The sequence below is a fragment of the Podarcis filfolensis genome (assembly GCF_964270895.1).
Source record: "Podarcis filfolensis genome assembly, chromosome: 6".
Classification (NCBI taxonomy): domain Eukaryota; kingdom Metazoa; phylum Chordata; class Lepidosauria; order Squamata; family Lacertidae; genus Podarcis; species Podarcis filfolensis.
In genome coordinates this window covers 71,884,356-71,900,361 of record NC_139609.1, presented here as the reverse complement: position 1 = coordinate 71,900,361, position 16,006 = coordinate 71,884,356, and the positions used below count along the sequence as shown (strand labels likewise).

General features: G+C 40.1%; 1 protein-coding gene across 10 annotated transcripts in view; it reads left to right on the top strand.

Moving 5' to 3' along the window:
• The window catches only part of NCOA6 (nuclear receptor coactivator 6), a 39,000-nt gene extending 23,637 nt beyond the window's left edge, over positions 1–15,363 (top strand). For all 10 annotated transcript variants that reach the window (XM_083618272.1, XM_083618280.1, XM_083618273.1 and 7 more), the window contains 6 exons: positions 7,392–7,513; positions 7,864–10,836; positions 11,857–11,910; positions 13,088–13,127; positions 13,978–14,126; positions 14,732–15,363. In XM_083618272.1, coding sequence (XP_083474398.1) covers positions 7,392–7,513; positions 7,864–10,836; positions 11,857–11,910; positions 13,088–13,127; positions 13,978–14,126; positions 14,732–14,778 — 3,385 coding nt within the window. In that variant the 3' untranslated portion in view covers positions 14,779–15,363. The remainder of the gene's footprint in view (positions 1–7,391; positions 7,514–7,863; positions 10,837–11,856; positions 11,911–13,087; positions 13,128–13,977; positions 14,127–14,731) is intronic.
• The last annotated feature ends 643 nt before the right edge of the window (positions 15,364–16,006 follow it).

Genomic DNA, 16,006 nt, shown 5'->3' with positions numbered 1-16,006 from the left:
TTTTGACCATAGTCAAACAGTCAAGCCTTCCCCAACTTTGTACTCTACAACTGTTTTGGACTACAGCTGCCATTAGTCCAAGCCGGCATAGTCTGTAAGCCAAAACAGTCGAAAGGGACTTGTTTGGGGTAGGCTAGCTTAGTCTGTTGCAATACAGGCAATGAATACAGCTGTTCATGTGATTATAACACTGTTGTCTGCTGTCTGACTTTTAAGTTGACTGTGGCTTTTACAAACTTCTGTCGCCTTCAGACTCCTTCAAAAACACCCTAACACTCAGCAACTTCCAGTGTTTGAAGTGCTTTGTGTATTGCTAAACCTTGGAGCACTTGTAAGATACACTAGTATTATTGCTCTTACTGTGCAAACTGTGGGGCAAACAATGAGAAATTAGGTACTTGACCAAGACGGGTCCCCAGCTATGTGATGTCAGTACAACTTAAACTTCCAAATAGATTACAAATATTTTTCAAGTTAGCCTCTAGTGTAGGTTGTGTTTAGTTGGGGGTCAAGAAAGGGAATAAGCTGAAGAACATGGAGGGGAGAGCTGTCTTTGTTGTGCAAAGAGCTTGATTTTGTAAAGTTTCCTTATGCAACTAATGACGTTCCTGACATTTATTCTCTGTAGCTTTTGAAAAGAGAGTCTAAAGTCAGTGATGTGTTAAACTTAGTGGCTTGTATTGTATTGTATAGTATGGTTTAGATAGTAGTAGGCCTTTCTAAACCTTATAGCACTGGAAGGAATCATTGCTTTCTCAAGAATGACATCACAAGAACAATATAAGTTGCACTTCTTACATAGCTGTGTTAAGATATCACTCAGAGACCTCTGTATGCTTTTCCCATATCCCCTACCAGTCCCTTCTGCTTAATCACAGAATGCAAACTTGCAGCTCATGTTCCTTGACTGAATAGGAGCACAGCAGAAGAATATACTTAAGGCAGGGGTGAGGAACCTTCAGTCCACAGGCCAATCTCAGTATTTTATGGGTATCACTGCACTCAAGAAAAACCCCAGTCACAGATGAGCTGCAAAAGCAGGTTTTTTAGTCACTAAAGATATGAAAGGTATGCATAGGACTCCTATTTCATGTAGCAGTCTAGCGTAGGTGAGTGCCAATGTGAAAGCACTGGATCAAGCTTATAGTAAACAATATGAAAATTGTGTAGTTTTAATATCCTGTTGCTAATTGCTAATACGCTGTGCTAATGAAATTAGCATAGCATATATGTAACAGTCGTGTAAGTTCTTTCTCTCTGGGTGGAAATACAAAAGTAGCTTATCAAGCTTTTTCACTCCTTTAGGAAACTTGTTTGAAGCAGAACATAGCAAAACAGTTATCTGGAGGGAATTGATTAGCAGTTTGTAGATTCTGAGACAAAAGGAAAATCTGGTACAAGTAATTGAGATTATTAAAATAACTTGATAAAGAGCAATAATCTGTGGCAGGCATCAGAGATATGATGTTAGAGGTAAAGAAGTACAGTTGATGGAGTAAGAAACTTCCAGAGTGATTTCTCCTTTCAGTTGAGACTTCTGTGCAGTTCATTTATTGATTAATATGCATTAAACCAAGAAACCCATCCCCTTATAACTGATTGTTAACATTCTGGGTCTCCTGATTCTGCTTTCTTATTTCACTGGTACACTGGAATTTTTGATATATCATGAGAGCATTAGAACATATATTTGTGGGTGTTAACAGCTGCAGTGCTTTGTGCCTCTCTCTGCAAACTGGTAATGGCAACAGTAGATGACATTGCTTGCTAAAGCTTATTGGATAGGTTTGCTTTTGTAGATGCACAAATGTTTCCCTGAAATAAGCAAGTTTGACAACATTTGAACAATTATCTCAGAGGTTGTATGCTGCCCTTTCAACATAAGCATAATCAGAATGAGAAAACAGTCAGAGGTCTCTTTTCCGAGTTTTTAAGATAAGCATGTTTGTTTGTTTATTAAATATATATCCTGTTCTTCCCCTAAAAGGAGCCTTCATGTATTCTGGATTGGAGAGGGTAGCACAGTGGCTATTAGTGGCAAAAAAATATAGCTGTTTGGGGAAAGAAATTTCTCCCACCACCACTGTACCTGCTTCAGATGAAATACTATAAAATAAATAAATATAACACTCACACTTGAAGTGAAGTAAAACATTACTGAAAAAAATAAGCAAGCAAGTTGCTCCACATTCTATTACCACACATTTATATAGGCACACACAGCCTCTACTTCCAGCCATGCAGCTTACACCTACTCTCCTAATGGGTTTCAGTCCAGAATTGGTTCTACTGCTTCTGGGAACAATGGCTGAGAGGGAGACAACAGAGAATCGGAGAGTGACCCCAACAAGATCTGAGCAACGAAAGAAGAGGTCATAAACTTGAATAAAGTTAAATTTTCACACTTTGTTCTGAATTTAATTTGATCCCCTCCCCCCAAAAAAACCTCTGGAATTCATTGGCAATGATTTTGGTGGTGGCAGAAAAAAAAGATTGTGTGGATACAGGTGAAAGCCAGAGCATTTGTATAAAGCTGTTGACAATTTCCAGTTCCTAATACTTTCCACACTTAAATTTACCTGAACAGAAGATAGCACATTCACTGGAGTTCTTACCATACACAGAATTGAGATTAAATTAGTTTTAAAGTTAAAAAACCTATTTTGAAGCATATGATCCCTTTTTTGATTTTATTTGTTTAATGTTTCCTAAGAAGTCAATAGTGTGTTTTAGATTGTGGAGGAAAACTACCAGAACAAAACTTTTCCATTTGGTCAGAAACCTGGCTGCGATTTCTACTACGGGAAACATGGTGCAGATATATACATAGGTAAATGTAAAGTGAAAGTGCCCTATCCCCACCCCGCTGGCCAACTTTCTGTTTGGTGAGTATGGCAGAAGTGAAAAAATATCACTAGAGGAAAGTGAAAGAGTAAGAGAGAGAATATCTCAACCAGTATGTTTCAGTGTATGATGACAGTTGATATAGGATGGTGTGCATGTGAAGAAACTAATTTTACTAGCAAATACAGCACACCCACTTCTAATTCTGCACCCTTCTCCCTTTTCAGCCTGCTTAGGATTTCTTCAGCAAAAAAAATGTTAGCCGAAGAGTTTTATGGAGGCACTAACTTTTTGCTAACTCTTCCTCCCTCCTGACTTCGGAAGAGAAAATTATGGACATACCCTGTCTTCTAGACCTTTTCTATCCCTGTCCTTTTGGCAATCCATAGAATCAAAGGACTTTCTGCCACTTTTTTTTTTAAAGCAACCTCAAACCCAGCAAGGTTAAGTTTCAGTAAGATCACATGGCTATGTACTGATTAGGCATGTCTTCTTTCGTTTTTTAAGCAAATCCTAAGCCATGACCAAAAATGTTCGATGTATAGCCCACTAATAATGAAAGGAGAATGCATTTACTGAGTAAAACAATGAATGGAGATGGTAAGAGATAGAACAGTAGAGCAGGTTTGATGTCCAGTTTTAACCACAAATAAGTTGAAAACACTTAACTGGAATTTTGCAAGTGTGTGATTTTAGGACTCTGACAGAGTATAGAAATCCATGGGTAAAAAACCTAGAGTTCATTAAAGGTATAGGGTTCTAGCCATTCATGAAACAGACTTCCGTGTGTTCAGCAGAACTTCCCCTTGCTTTCCTGCAGCCCCTTGTACACCCTCAAAATCTGATTCAATGGGTTAGGGGACCCTGTGGAGCAGATTTAGGATGTGCATGTGGGGAAAGGAAGGAGAAGTCCCATTGTGTGAGCAAAAAAATTTCTTGAGCATTGTTAGACACAACCCATAAGGATTAGGGCAGATTAAATGTGAAAAAGCAAGGAACATTGTCCAGCACAGTAGCCTTAAAGATATGGGGTGATACTCAAATATTTTTTTTCATTCAGAGTTGACTCATTGAAACTAAACCATGACTAAATTAGGTGTATTAATGTCAAACTCTGCATAAACGTGAGTGAATGCCAGCCCCAGTGTGATGCAAAGTTGCAAAGAGTACTGAGACTCAGTTTTCAGAGGGCACATGCTTGACATCCATGTGGAATTTGGACAGGTGAGCACTGCAGTTAATGTTAGGGCAGGGAATTTGGGGAAGACAAAACAAAATATCCATTGGGTGACATCTAACATTACTCACATGACAGCATGTCTGCTTCCCCATGGCTCTGCATTACCATGTGTTCTGGAAGGTCTCTCAATCCTCAAATAAATATTGGGGGAGCGTGGTGCCAAGTGCGAGAGGCAGGAGAGCAAAAAAGTCCTGTTGCACAAGTGCAAGTCTCTTGTGCTGAGAGATTGGCACCCATTGCTTGCTTTTAAATCTAACAACACCTTAAAACATCTCATGTTTGTATTGTGCTTTGTTTGCTTCTGGGAATGATATGTGAATAAGCATTCTAAAAAACTAATAGATTGCAGCAGGAGTTTTCGCAAGCAAGAGTATTACTTCATCAGAGGCTTGATGAAGAAACACTTGCTCCCAATAGCTTATAAAATATTGTGGTGATGCAATATAAGAGCCTCTCTTTTGGTGTAGTGAGGCTGTTTATAATCTCTGCTACAGCAGACTAATATGGTTAGTCTCCTGGAACCTTCCTTTGAGACAAATACTTTATTTTGTTCAGGTTTAAACTTTTCAAACTTTATTGGATACTATATCCAATAAATTCATGTAGAACTGGCAGTACATTTCTGTTACATTTATTAATGCATGGATAGCCTACATGGTACTCATTTTGGACTGCAACAATTGGCTAAGGCTGATAGGTGTTTTAGCCCACAACATCTAGTGGTCACTGCATTTTCTAGCCCTGGATTATCCCATGTTTCAGAATTGTCTACTGAGCATTCATTCTGATTTGTTTGCAGGGAGCAGGGTCGACCCACCCATGAGATGAGGTGAAGCAGTTGCCTCAGGCAGCAGTTCTGACCTCCAAGGAGCGTGCCACTGCAGTGTGCCACCACCTATTCCTCTCCAGCCTCCTTTTACTCCCCCACTGCATTCAGCGTAGGGGGTGGCAGAGGAGGAGGAAGAGCCAGGTGGCATATTCAGTTTTGCCTCAAGGAGCAAAACATCCTGGGCCAGCCCAGGTAGGGAGGTTAGATACTGTTATGTCAAGCAAATCTTATCGCGCAATTCCCAGTGCATTTCCCCATCACTTTCCTTATTGCAAAAAGTTCAGTTTTGGGGGTGAGAAAGCAGGTTTGTTGTGCAAGAACAACATATCCATTTTAATTGTGCAACCTAAATTTCCTAGTCAGTATGTGATTGAAAATAGTGGCACTCTGGAAGAATCCGTGGTGGATATGGAAATGGGGCAGATTTCTGTGCAATTGTGTTTGTATGTCACAGAGTGTCTGATAACTCTGTTCATTCTCAGTGGGGTTCAGCTGGTTTTCCTTTTGAAACCACTTCCTCTTGGTCCCTCCACATGCCTTGGGGTAGTCATTTATGTGGAATTTTGGGGCTAGTATCAAGTAGGGATTTCAGTGCTAATCTCTACCACTGATTTCCAAGGTTGCAGGAGTATAAAAGACATAGAATATATGCCACTCTCAGTAATTGTGTTTACCCTAGAAATGCTCAGCATTTTTCTTGCTATAACAAATTTCCTGGTTTCCCCCCCACCTTTTTTGTATTTTGCATGAAATGAGGAGGGAAGTTGTCCATAGAGATAAGACTTCTCAATTGTAACTTCCCTGGGTAACTTCTTTATCCAATTTCCTAGTTCTAAAGCAGAGCTACAAAGGATGTAGAAAGTTGGGGATACATGAGCTAGCTCTCTTAATAGACGCGCTAAAAGTGAAATTTACAGAAAGCTTGTAACGTGTAACATTGACATGCAAGTCAACATCCCTGTTGCCACATCAAAGGGCTTGTGATCAGTTTGCGGAGAGGCAGGGCTCAACAGCAGCTATTGCAGAGAAATAGGCAGTGATTAGAGTGAACAGGAAATTTGGTGGTGAGAGGTAGGGAATTCTCAGGCCTCACCCTTCCCCTGGATCAAAGGCTATATCAGTGGTTCTGTCTCACTGGCTTTTAAAGTCTAATTGGGAAAAACTAATCATGTCCTATGCAGGCCATATCACACTGGGTCGGAAACTGTATTGCTGTAGCGTACAAGGCAGGAGATGGCTGGCTTACAGTGATTCTGTTGTGTGTATTGTTACTTCACTCCCAAATCTAAAAATAACAGCTTCATATGTGAAGAATGGCCTTCAAAGGGAAGATCCACAGCTCAGTGGATAGAGCTTGTGTTTTTTCAAGGTGCCAGGTCTATTATCTTTATCTGACATCTCTTAAAAGCAGCTTTCTCTAACCTTGAGTCCCCATATGTTTAACTAAATGCCTGTCAAATCCAGTCAGTGTTGCCAAGGGGCAGAGACGATCAGAATGGTAGTCCCAACATCATCTAGGGACCCAAGGATTGCTTAAAGCTATCTTAAATGCTCATGGGTTGCAGAACTGGAAAACACCAAACATTTCTGCCTGAAACTGGACAGCTGCTGGCTTCATAGGCAATATTAGCCGAGATGGACCATTTTCTGATTCAAGACTGACTAAACTTGGTGATTCTAGCCCAGAGTCTGTTTCAGTCATATTTGATAACCAAATATTTTTATCATTGTCATTTGTCTCATGATGGAAGGTTCTTAAAGATAACCAGCTTTCAGTAATTCTAATTTGAAGTGATATCAGCCTCCCTGCTTCACCTGAGCGACTATGGCTGCAATCCTAAACACATTTACCAGGGCGTAAGCACCATTGAACATGTTGGAAGTTGCTTCTGAATAAACTTGAGCAGGCTTTTGCCATATTCTGCATTACATTTTTTGTGCTTTGGCCTAAAAATGGGAGACACAGTTGAGGCTTGAGGGGAATCCTGAGCAAAGGTTGCAACAAGGTAGATAAAGAGTCCTTTTTGCTTCTTACCTGATATAAGTATTTTGAGATCTAGGGCTGAAAAATAACTCTGCCTTAAACTAATGAACAAAATAAGCAGTGACCTTGGCTGTTAATACTACTTGTGTCCAGAGGTGGTTGTATGTTACACCAGCAACATATTTAGGGCGCTGCAGGTGACTCCTCTACACAGGGCACTGAGGCGAGGCGGCACTTGAGTTCCCACTATGTGTAGTGCGCTTGAGAACATGCACAGAATGGAAGGAAAGAGTGGGGAAGGCACCAAATAAATATTCAGCCAAAGTCTGCCCCTGGTTACACACAGCTGGCTATAATATCAAAAGTATGATATAAGAGAAATGCCATGAATGTGCTATACTTCCCCCATTGTATAATGTAATGAATTTCAGCTTGCTTTCTTTTCTTTAAAAAAGAACTCAAACTGCATTAGTCATACACATTTCTGTCTTTAGTGCTTCAGAACCACGCCCGGCAGGCCTTGAAGAGTCAGATCAGCCACCATTACCAGGAGAGCAAGGTATAAATTTGGATAACACTGGACATAAGCTTTCGGACTTCACAAACAGGCCACCAGGTGATGAACATGTTTTCATTATTTTTAATGTACTCTTTATATACAATATTATCATTTACTGTGCTTCACTCATTGCTTATTAAGACTGAACCTAAATTTGGTATTCCTACTACTTGTAGGTACACTGACAGGGACTGCATCACATGTTAGTTAATCGGGTCCATGTAGCATACCTTCACCCACTTCAAACTTATTTTATTGTTTTTTTTTCAACAAAACAAACATTACATTGTTATCCAGTATCACAACTTGCATTCCATATTTGCCATAACTAGACAATACAAAAGAGGCCAGTTTTAGTGACATCTTGCAGATTTTTGATAAAAGAATGTTTCTATTTATCTCTATAGGCTACCCAGCCCAGCCAATGGAACAAAGAGCTCTTCAGCAAATACCTCCTCAGCTTTTGCAGCATGGACAGCAGCAGCAGCAGCAGCAGCAGCAGCAGCCACCCACACCTCAACAGACACAGTCTCAGCAGCAACAGATGATGATGATGCTCATGATGCAGCAAGACCCTAAATCTGTCAGGCTTCCTGTTTCCCAAGGTGTCCATCAACCTAGAGGCCCTCTGAATGTAGACTCACAAAGAATGTCAATGCAGCAGGGGGGCAACATGTCGGTGATGGTTAATCTTCAAGGTCCTGGTTCAGTGCCTCAATCTCCTGACAAGCAAAGGATCCCAATGCCAAACAACCAGCCTCTTGTGAACAGTGCACGAAAGATGGTTTACCCAGATAATGCACAGAATCCAACCAGCTCTCCACTGGGAGAAGTTTCATCAGTGCCCTCTGTTTCAGAAGGAAATGGGCCTGAAGTCCCTTTAGCATCTGGGCCTCAAAATAATATAGCACCCCACTTAGTAGTTTCACAAAACCAGTTAATGATGGCAGGGCCAAAACCTGGACCTTCTCCAATGTCAGCTCCCCAAGGTACAAGCCCTCAGCAGCAGTCTAATTCTCTTACTGGCCCTCACCCGCATCATTTTCAGAATGTTCCTACCACATCACAAACATCGAGACCCAAAACTCCAAACAGGGCAAGTCCGAGACCATACTATCCACAGACTCCCAATAACCGTCCACCAAGCACAGAGCCATCAGAAATAAGTTTGTCTCCAGAGAGGCTCAATGCTTCTATTGCAGGCCTTTTTCCTCCTCAGATTAATATTCCTTTGCCTCCCAGGCCCCATCTTAATAGAGGATTTGATCAGCAGGGTCTTAATCCAACCACTTTGAAGGCTATTGGGCAAGCACCCTCAAATCTTGCAATGAATAGCCAATCAAGTTTTGTTTCACCACAAGCACATAAGTTGGACTCCATGGCTATTAATTCAGGAAAGCAAACCAATGCTTGTGGGGCAAAGCGAGCCAGTCCAAGTAACAGCAGAAGGTCCAGTCCTGGATCCAGTAGGAAAACAACACCAAGCCCTGGGAGGCAGAACTCAAAAGCAACCAAGTTAGGTTTGACTTCTCAGCAGAATCCAGGGCTCATGCAAAACATAGATTTACAAAGAAGTATGATGGTCGGTCCAGCCTCTTTGCAAATGCCTACGCCTGGAAGTTTTCAGAATAATGGTATGATAGCTGCCCAGAATCCTGCAATCCCTGTATCAGTCATGAGTGGTATTCCTGAGGATAATAAAGATGGCTTTAGCGCCCCCCAAGAGAGTGTGTGCCAGAATATGCAGGTTGCCCCAGTGAACAAAGATCAGCGCAACATTGAGCTGAAAGGCGTTCCCAGCCAAGAAATTAAAATACTGGTCCATGAAGAGCAACAGAAGAGGGAGGTCCCTCCTATAGAATCCAACAAGCTTCCCAGTCTGGAAGAAAACAAGAATCTTATCTCTCCAGCTATGCGGGAGGCACCAACATCCTTAAGTCAACTTCTTGACAATTCTGGGGCTCCTAATGTTACCATTAAACCTCCTGGTCTCCCTAGCCTTGAAGTGCCTCCACCAGTGACTTATGCAGATGAATTCAAAAAGATTGCTGCCATTCCTCCTCCCCAACAGGATCCTCCTTCTAGTAAAGACTCTGTCTGTTCCCTAAGTTTACCTGCAAATACTGAAGCCTGTTCAACTCAAGTGCAACAAGAGCTGGGTGACATAAATTCAAGTGTTTCCCAGAATATTTCTCCAGTAATACAGAGGCCTGTTAGCTCTGCTTCTATTTCTACATCACTCCCACCCAATCAGATAACAGTATTTGTAACTTCCAACCCTATTACATCATCATCTAACACGCCTGCATCATTGCCCTCTCATCTACAGTCTACATTAATGCCTGCTGTCGTCACCATGCCTAGTGTTGGCAATAAAGTTATTGCTTCTGAAGGACAAACCACAGTTCAGTCCAATGCTCGGCCTCAGTTCATTACGCCAGTTTTTATAAATTCATCCTCAATAATTCAGGTTATGAAAGGATCCCAGCCAAGTACAATTCCTGCAACCCCAATGACTTCTAATTCTAATTTAATACCACAGTCTGTTGCAGTTGTTGGCCCTTTGCATTTGTCCCAGAATATAAAATTCTCATCAGGGCCTGCTCCTCCTTGCTCGTCTTCTAATACTCCAATCTCAAGTATACCAACAAGTCGGCCAGTGGTTATTAATTCATTGCCATCTCCTATTCAGCTTCCTTCTCCCTCATTAATGGCTCCTTCAAGCACTTCTCCACATCCTTCCATTCAGCAAGTCAAAGATTTCAACCCAGAGGAGTTAAGTTCTCAGACGTCAACATCTGACTCAAATGCTGAAACAACCTCACAGCCTGGAGCTGTGGTCTCCCCATCTGGTGATCAGAGCCCTGGATCTTCCGTCAACAGACGAAGTCCAGTTTCATCTACAAAGGGAAAAGGGAAGCTGGACAGAATTGGTCAGTTTTTGCTGACCAAAGCATGCAAGAAAGTCACAGACTCAGTTGACAAAGGGGATGATCAATACGGTGTGGAAGGAGAAGTGGAAGGTCAAGGACAAGACATTTCAATCATCAACAGTCTGGAAATGGAACAGTTACCAGTAGAACTAAAAGACAATATGGTGGCCTCTCCGGGTCCCACTCTTTTGAAACAAAGCACTTCCGGAACTGGCCATTTAAGTGCTAGTACTACTGCCGCTGTTTCTGCCTCTGTATCTCTAAGCTTACCAGGTAGCACCCCTTCCACTAATGTTCTTTCAGTTGTAACCACTCCAGTGATCTCTGACATCCTAACCACAATTCCAAGCACTAATGGTAACACCTGCAGTTTACCTGCGGAGCAGGTTGGGATTGGACCAGAAGATGAGAAAACAGAAGACCATCATGAATCGCCACAGAATAAGGGTATGTACTCATAAACATATTGAGCTGTTATTCCATTCACTCTGTCGCCAAGAATCCAGTTCATCTGAAATACATATGATGTTATGCTTCTGCAAATATGAATTAAGGATGGGTCATGGTGACGAGGAGGGAGTTGTGTGGGGGCATGTGTGTGTGTGTTGAGGCCTAGAACAGTAGAACTGGAACAACTGGAAGAAGGAATCTCTTACAATAAGCTTTGTTTCTCAAGTTAATGTAACAATACAATATTTAAACATTGCTTTAAAAAGCATTTTAGTCAAAGTATTGCAAATCCCTCTGATCAAAGATTGAGCGTTAGTAATGATAGCAGTGCAATAGCATTTGAATAACGTATTGAACAACACTATTCAAATGATGAATTCTGTTCTAGAGTGTAATCTGAGAGCCTTCCAAATTTATTGCTTCTGCAGCATAGTGGAAAGATCTTTATATAATGCCTCTGACTCCTCTGGTTTCCCACTTGTCTCAGGTTCATTTGTCCTCTGTAACAAGTAAAATAATGTGATGAGTATTTGAAAATACATACCTCTGATGAACAAAGTAACGTATGAAGAAAGCTAATCCAAATGTTCCATAGATACTGGGGATATTGGAAATGTCTGCTTTTATACTAAATTTTGTAAATAAACCAAACACTATAATAATGGATCAAAGTGAAATCACTACATAGAATTGGCATTCCATAGCATCCATGTTTATACAATAGTTCCCCCCCCCCCATTGCTTAAACAAGATACTAAGAAGGCCTTAAATGCTTTGGGGGGGGGATTTTGTTTCATTGTTTTCAGATACTTTTGTCTCCTTGACTTACGGCATAACTTGGGGCTATCAATGATATACCTTTAGTTTTCTGCTTAGCATAGGGTTTTCCACTTTGGGGACATTCATATCTTGCAGTGTGATACAGAGCAGTCTGTATTTTACGGATATTTGTATTCCTTGTTTGTATTTCTTAAGACTGAAAAGTGCATTGGTAGCTTCTTATCTATCTTGTTTCAGCCTCTTTATCCCAGACTCCAATTGCAACACCAGAAAGTAGTGTTCAAAGAACAGGTATGTTTTCCCTTAGACTAAATAGCATATATGTTTATAGGGAAATATATATGTGCATAAAACTCTTCCCTGTATTTTATGTTACCTGCAAGATGGAGTTTTAATTTATATTGAAAGAAATACTGTATGTAGTCACAGTATTACACGGAAGAGTTCAAAAATAATATATCACATGGACACTGTTTTGACACTGGTCAGAGCAAACTGTTTTGACACTGGTCAGAGCAAAGGGAGTGTACTGCAATAGTTTGCAGCTGTATTAGTTTTGGATTGTTTATGCACAAATTATTTTAAAATGAGCAATAAATTTAGGAGTTATAGGGATGAGATTAGAAGCAGTTTATCACAAGGTAAAGAAAAACCTGAATTAAGTTGGTTATGTCTGCTGTTTGGGGTGAGGAGCGATAGGCATTCTGTTTTTCAGAGGATGATCTGGGGAACACTATCTGATCTCATCTCAAGTGATCAAGCTCCATAATAAAACTGGCAGCATCTAGCAATATGGACATTGCAGTTATACTCAAAATTCAAAGCTAAATGTAACAGTGATAAAACATTACAAGTTGAAAGCATGCTTTCTTTAAAAGTAGGTAAATGTATTCTAGTGAACCGTCAGCTTAACACACATTTAACTAGTGCACATTCAGCTTTAAGTGCGGGGCAAAAATAAAAATTAAAAAAATCAGGAAGGGGGTGGGGTTTCAGGAAAAATGACTTTGGCAGTCCCACCTCCCCTGGAACCCAATGGGTTTTGACTATACTATACATGATTTTGGCTTTAGGTATGATCCCTGGAACGTAACCCCTGCATAAGTTGCAGGCTTACTGATTAAAAGTTGACAGGGTTGCACTTCATCTGATCTCTGCTTAGTTTATAGCACTTACTTAGACAGGGAATGGGAGTTGGTAGGGGCAGAAGTGTTGCAAAGATGATCTGGTGAATTGTGCATATCAGGCCCATTAAAGTCTGAAATGACCTCCATTTCCTTAGATCAAGACTTATGTGATACATGATGAGGCTACTAATATCTACTTAGATTTGTCATGATGAAATATTGCTAGTATTATACCTATCACTTATTCTCAGAGTAGCAGTTAGATTTCTTAATGATACCCATTTTCTTTTCTTTTCTATATGCTTCAGCAGTAGAGTAACCCCTCCATTTATCTGTTTCAGAACTGGAAGCAAATTCTGCAATTATTTCTGGCCTGGTTACGTAAGTAATTCACTATGGAATGATAGTAAAAGAGAAGTAATTTCTGTTCTTGGTTTATGTAGAAATGTGTATTACATAACTTTAAAGTGTTATGTAATTTCTCTCTCCTTGGCCTTGTAGAAATCTGCCTAACACAGAGGAAAAGCGCAAACTGGTGGCTGATTCCTGCAAAGACTTGCATGTGAACCTAATTTAGCATCCTGCATTTATTTCAGTTAGTGACATAGGTTAGGGCTCCTATGAATGCATCTTCCCAGGGTGTGCTAATTGTATCCAACGTTAGTCCTACGCAGAGCAGATCCATTCAAGTTAATAAGCATTCCTTTTTTAGGTTCATTAATTTCAGTAGGTCTACGAGTAAAATTTAGCTAGATAGAACCCATTCTGTTAAATAGCCTAACACTCACAATTATACCTTTCAGTCAAATGTACTGAACTATACAGTCTTCCCCTAGACTGGACCAAACCATCTAGGACTAAGGGCTGAACGTTCCCCCTTTGGTTCTTTTCTCAAAAGACCAAAATGCATCTTGCCTGGCTTTTCTGTGGCTTTTCTGTGGCAAGGGTATTTTGCTTCCAAATAATGATACTTGACATCCCTTCATTTTAAAGAGGAATGTAGTTTCTGGACACCAGTCCTAGCACTGTGTTCCATATGTTCAAATGACCGGACCTATGTTTTTATTTATAAAAGTAGCTCCGTTCTTGGTTCCTTGTATTGTCACCTACTAATATTTCTCGAAGCATACAAAGCAAGAAACCTTAGTGCTGATGTTGCAAGGCTATCTTCCTGTTTTTCTTGTAGCATGAATTGTATGTTAATACACAGCTCTTGTATCACTTTTATCAGAAATGAGCCGAAGGAGAGCTGCGAAAAGGCTAAAACTCCGAGCAGAAGAAATTCAAGGACGGAGGAATCTTCAGCAGTGCAGGAGACTGTAGAGAATGGGCAGCGCAAGAGGTCCTCCAGACCAGCATCGGCATCCAGCACTGCAAAAGGTAAGATGCTCAGTTGTTTTCACCCAGTATGTTCCCTTTGGCTTAGAGTTAATTTAATGAGGTGTCAAAATTATAGAACTAGGAATGAAAAGGAAACAATTTTATTGCATCCAGTTTTATTGGTTTTTTACCTTCTCCATTCTGAAGGTCTTCTAAAATATTATATGCAGTGCCTATTAACACAGCAAATAGCTTGAAAAGTCACTTTGCAAATCTTAAATAGATAGAATATTTAAGGATTAGAAGATATTTTAATTCTAAAATATGAAAGGCAGAAGACAGAACCTTGCCTCTCTCTGCAAAATTGGTTTTGCAGATGAATGAATTTACTTATACTGTTCATGCTTGTCTGTAGACATCAGTATATATGAAAGCAAACTGTGCTGTTGCATCAGGTGTTCCCCAACCTGTTGCCCTCCAGACAGGGCCGGTCCACCTGTGAGGCAAGGTGTAAGACCATTTTCTGAGAACTTAGTAGACTGACTGGACAAACCTTAAAACAGAAAATATTAGTATGGTTAATACAGCATGATCCCCTTCTCCCTCTAGTTTATTTTTTATTTGTTTAATTAATAATCTTCCAAACTGCTTTCATCCCCCAACAGAAACAAATGCAAGTGTTATGCAGTCAAAAAGAAGAAAATCCAAATGAAGTACTGAGTGGATATGCAAGGCTTGTAAATGTGTGAATTTTTTTACCGATAGCAGTTCTGAGCTGTGATTTCTCACTATATATAAAAACAAAACAAAAAACAAAAACTAAACAAAAACTCTAAAATTCTGTACAGTAATTAATTTTACTATGATCCTGTTCCCAGTAAATGCAAAGTTCCTTTTTTTCTGAAGACTAAATGATGAGTTGGGGGAATCAGGTTATTTGTTAAATTCTCTGGTTTTATAAAGTCTATACATAGCACACTAGATTTAGCGTGTTGTAAAGAATCTGAGGAGATAATTGTAAATTTTTATCTACGTTTTCACTTTTCATAGGAGAAACTAGAGTACAGGGTTGTCATGTTTTTTTAGATATAAAAATGATGTATTGTGCTGTTGGTCAAGTACTGTATGTGAATAGCAGTTAAAAGGGTTATATATGGCCCAATCTTGGAAATGTAAATAGTTTTATTATATAGTAGGCTTGATGTATTTGTTGTAGAAAAGGACCAGTGGAAAAAAATGAGAGAGTTTGTGAAATGTGGATTACCTAGTGCTCTAAATAAATGTCATCGATCTATAATTTGTATTGTATGTTATTTAACACCAGCATCCTTTTACATTGGGTGTGGGTTATTGGGGAGTTCAGGGACAACATCAGTAAGAGAAGTGCTTTCTAGATCTGCAACCTCAATAACTTGTTAAGCCATGTTTTTAAAAAATATGAAGCAGCCGAACTCCTTGGTATCATAGGGCAGATCTATTCAAATCTCTCATCCTTCACTTCACTGTCTTTGTTACTCCTTCCTTTACTTGATTCACTTCCAACCAGGTTTGTGATGTGTGGAACCAAGGATGTAGTTCTAGAGCAATGTTTCCCAAACTTGGGTCTCCAGTTGTTTTTGGACTACAGCTCCCATCATCCCTAGCTAGCAAGACCAGTGGTCTTCGGAGTAATACTGTATACGTGACCGTTTTCTGTTGGTTGTTGAATGTTGGAACACTAGCTGAGCTATATCCTGTGTTTTGAGAGTGGAGGCTGCTTCTCAGGAATCCTTTCTTTCTGGGAACATTTAAAGCAGTGGTAACCAATGTGGAACTCTCCACATGTTGTTGGACTACAATACCCATCATTCTCAGCCACCATTGTCAGTAGTCAGAAATGATGGGAGTTGTAGTGCAACAAAGTCTAGAGGGCATCGCATTAGCTCACCATGCCTTAAAAG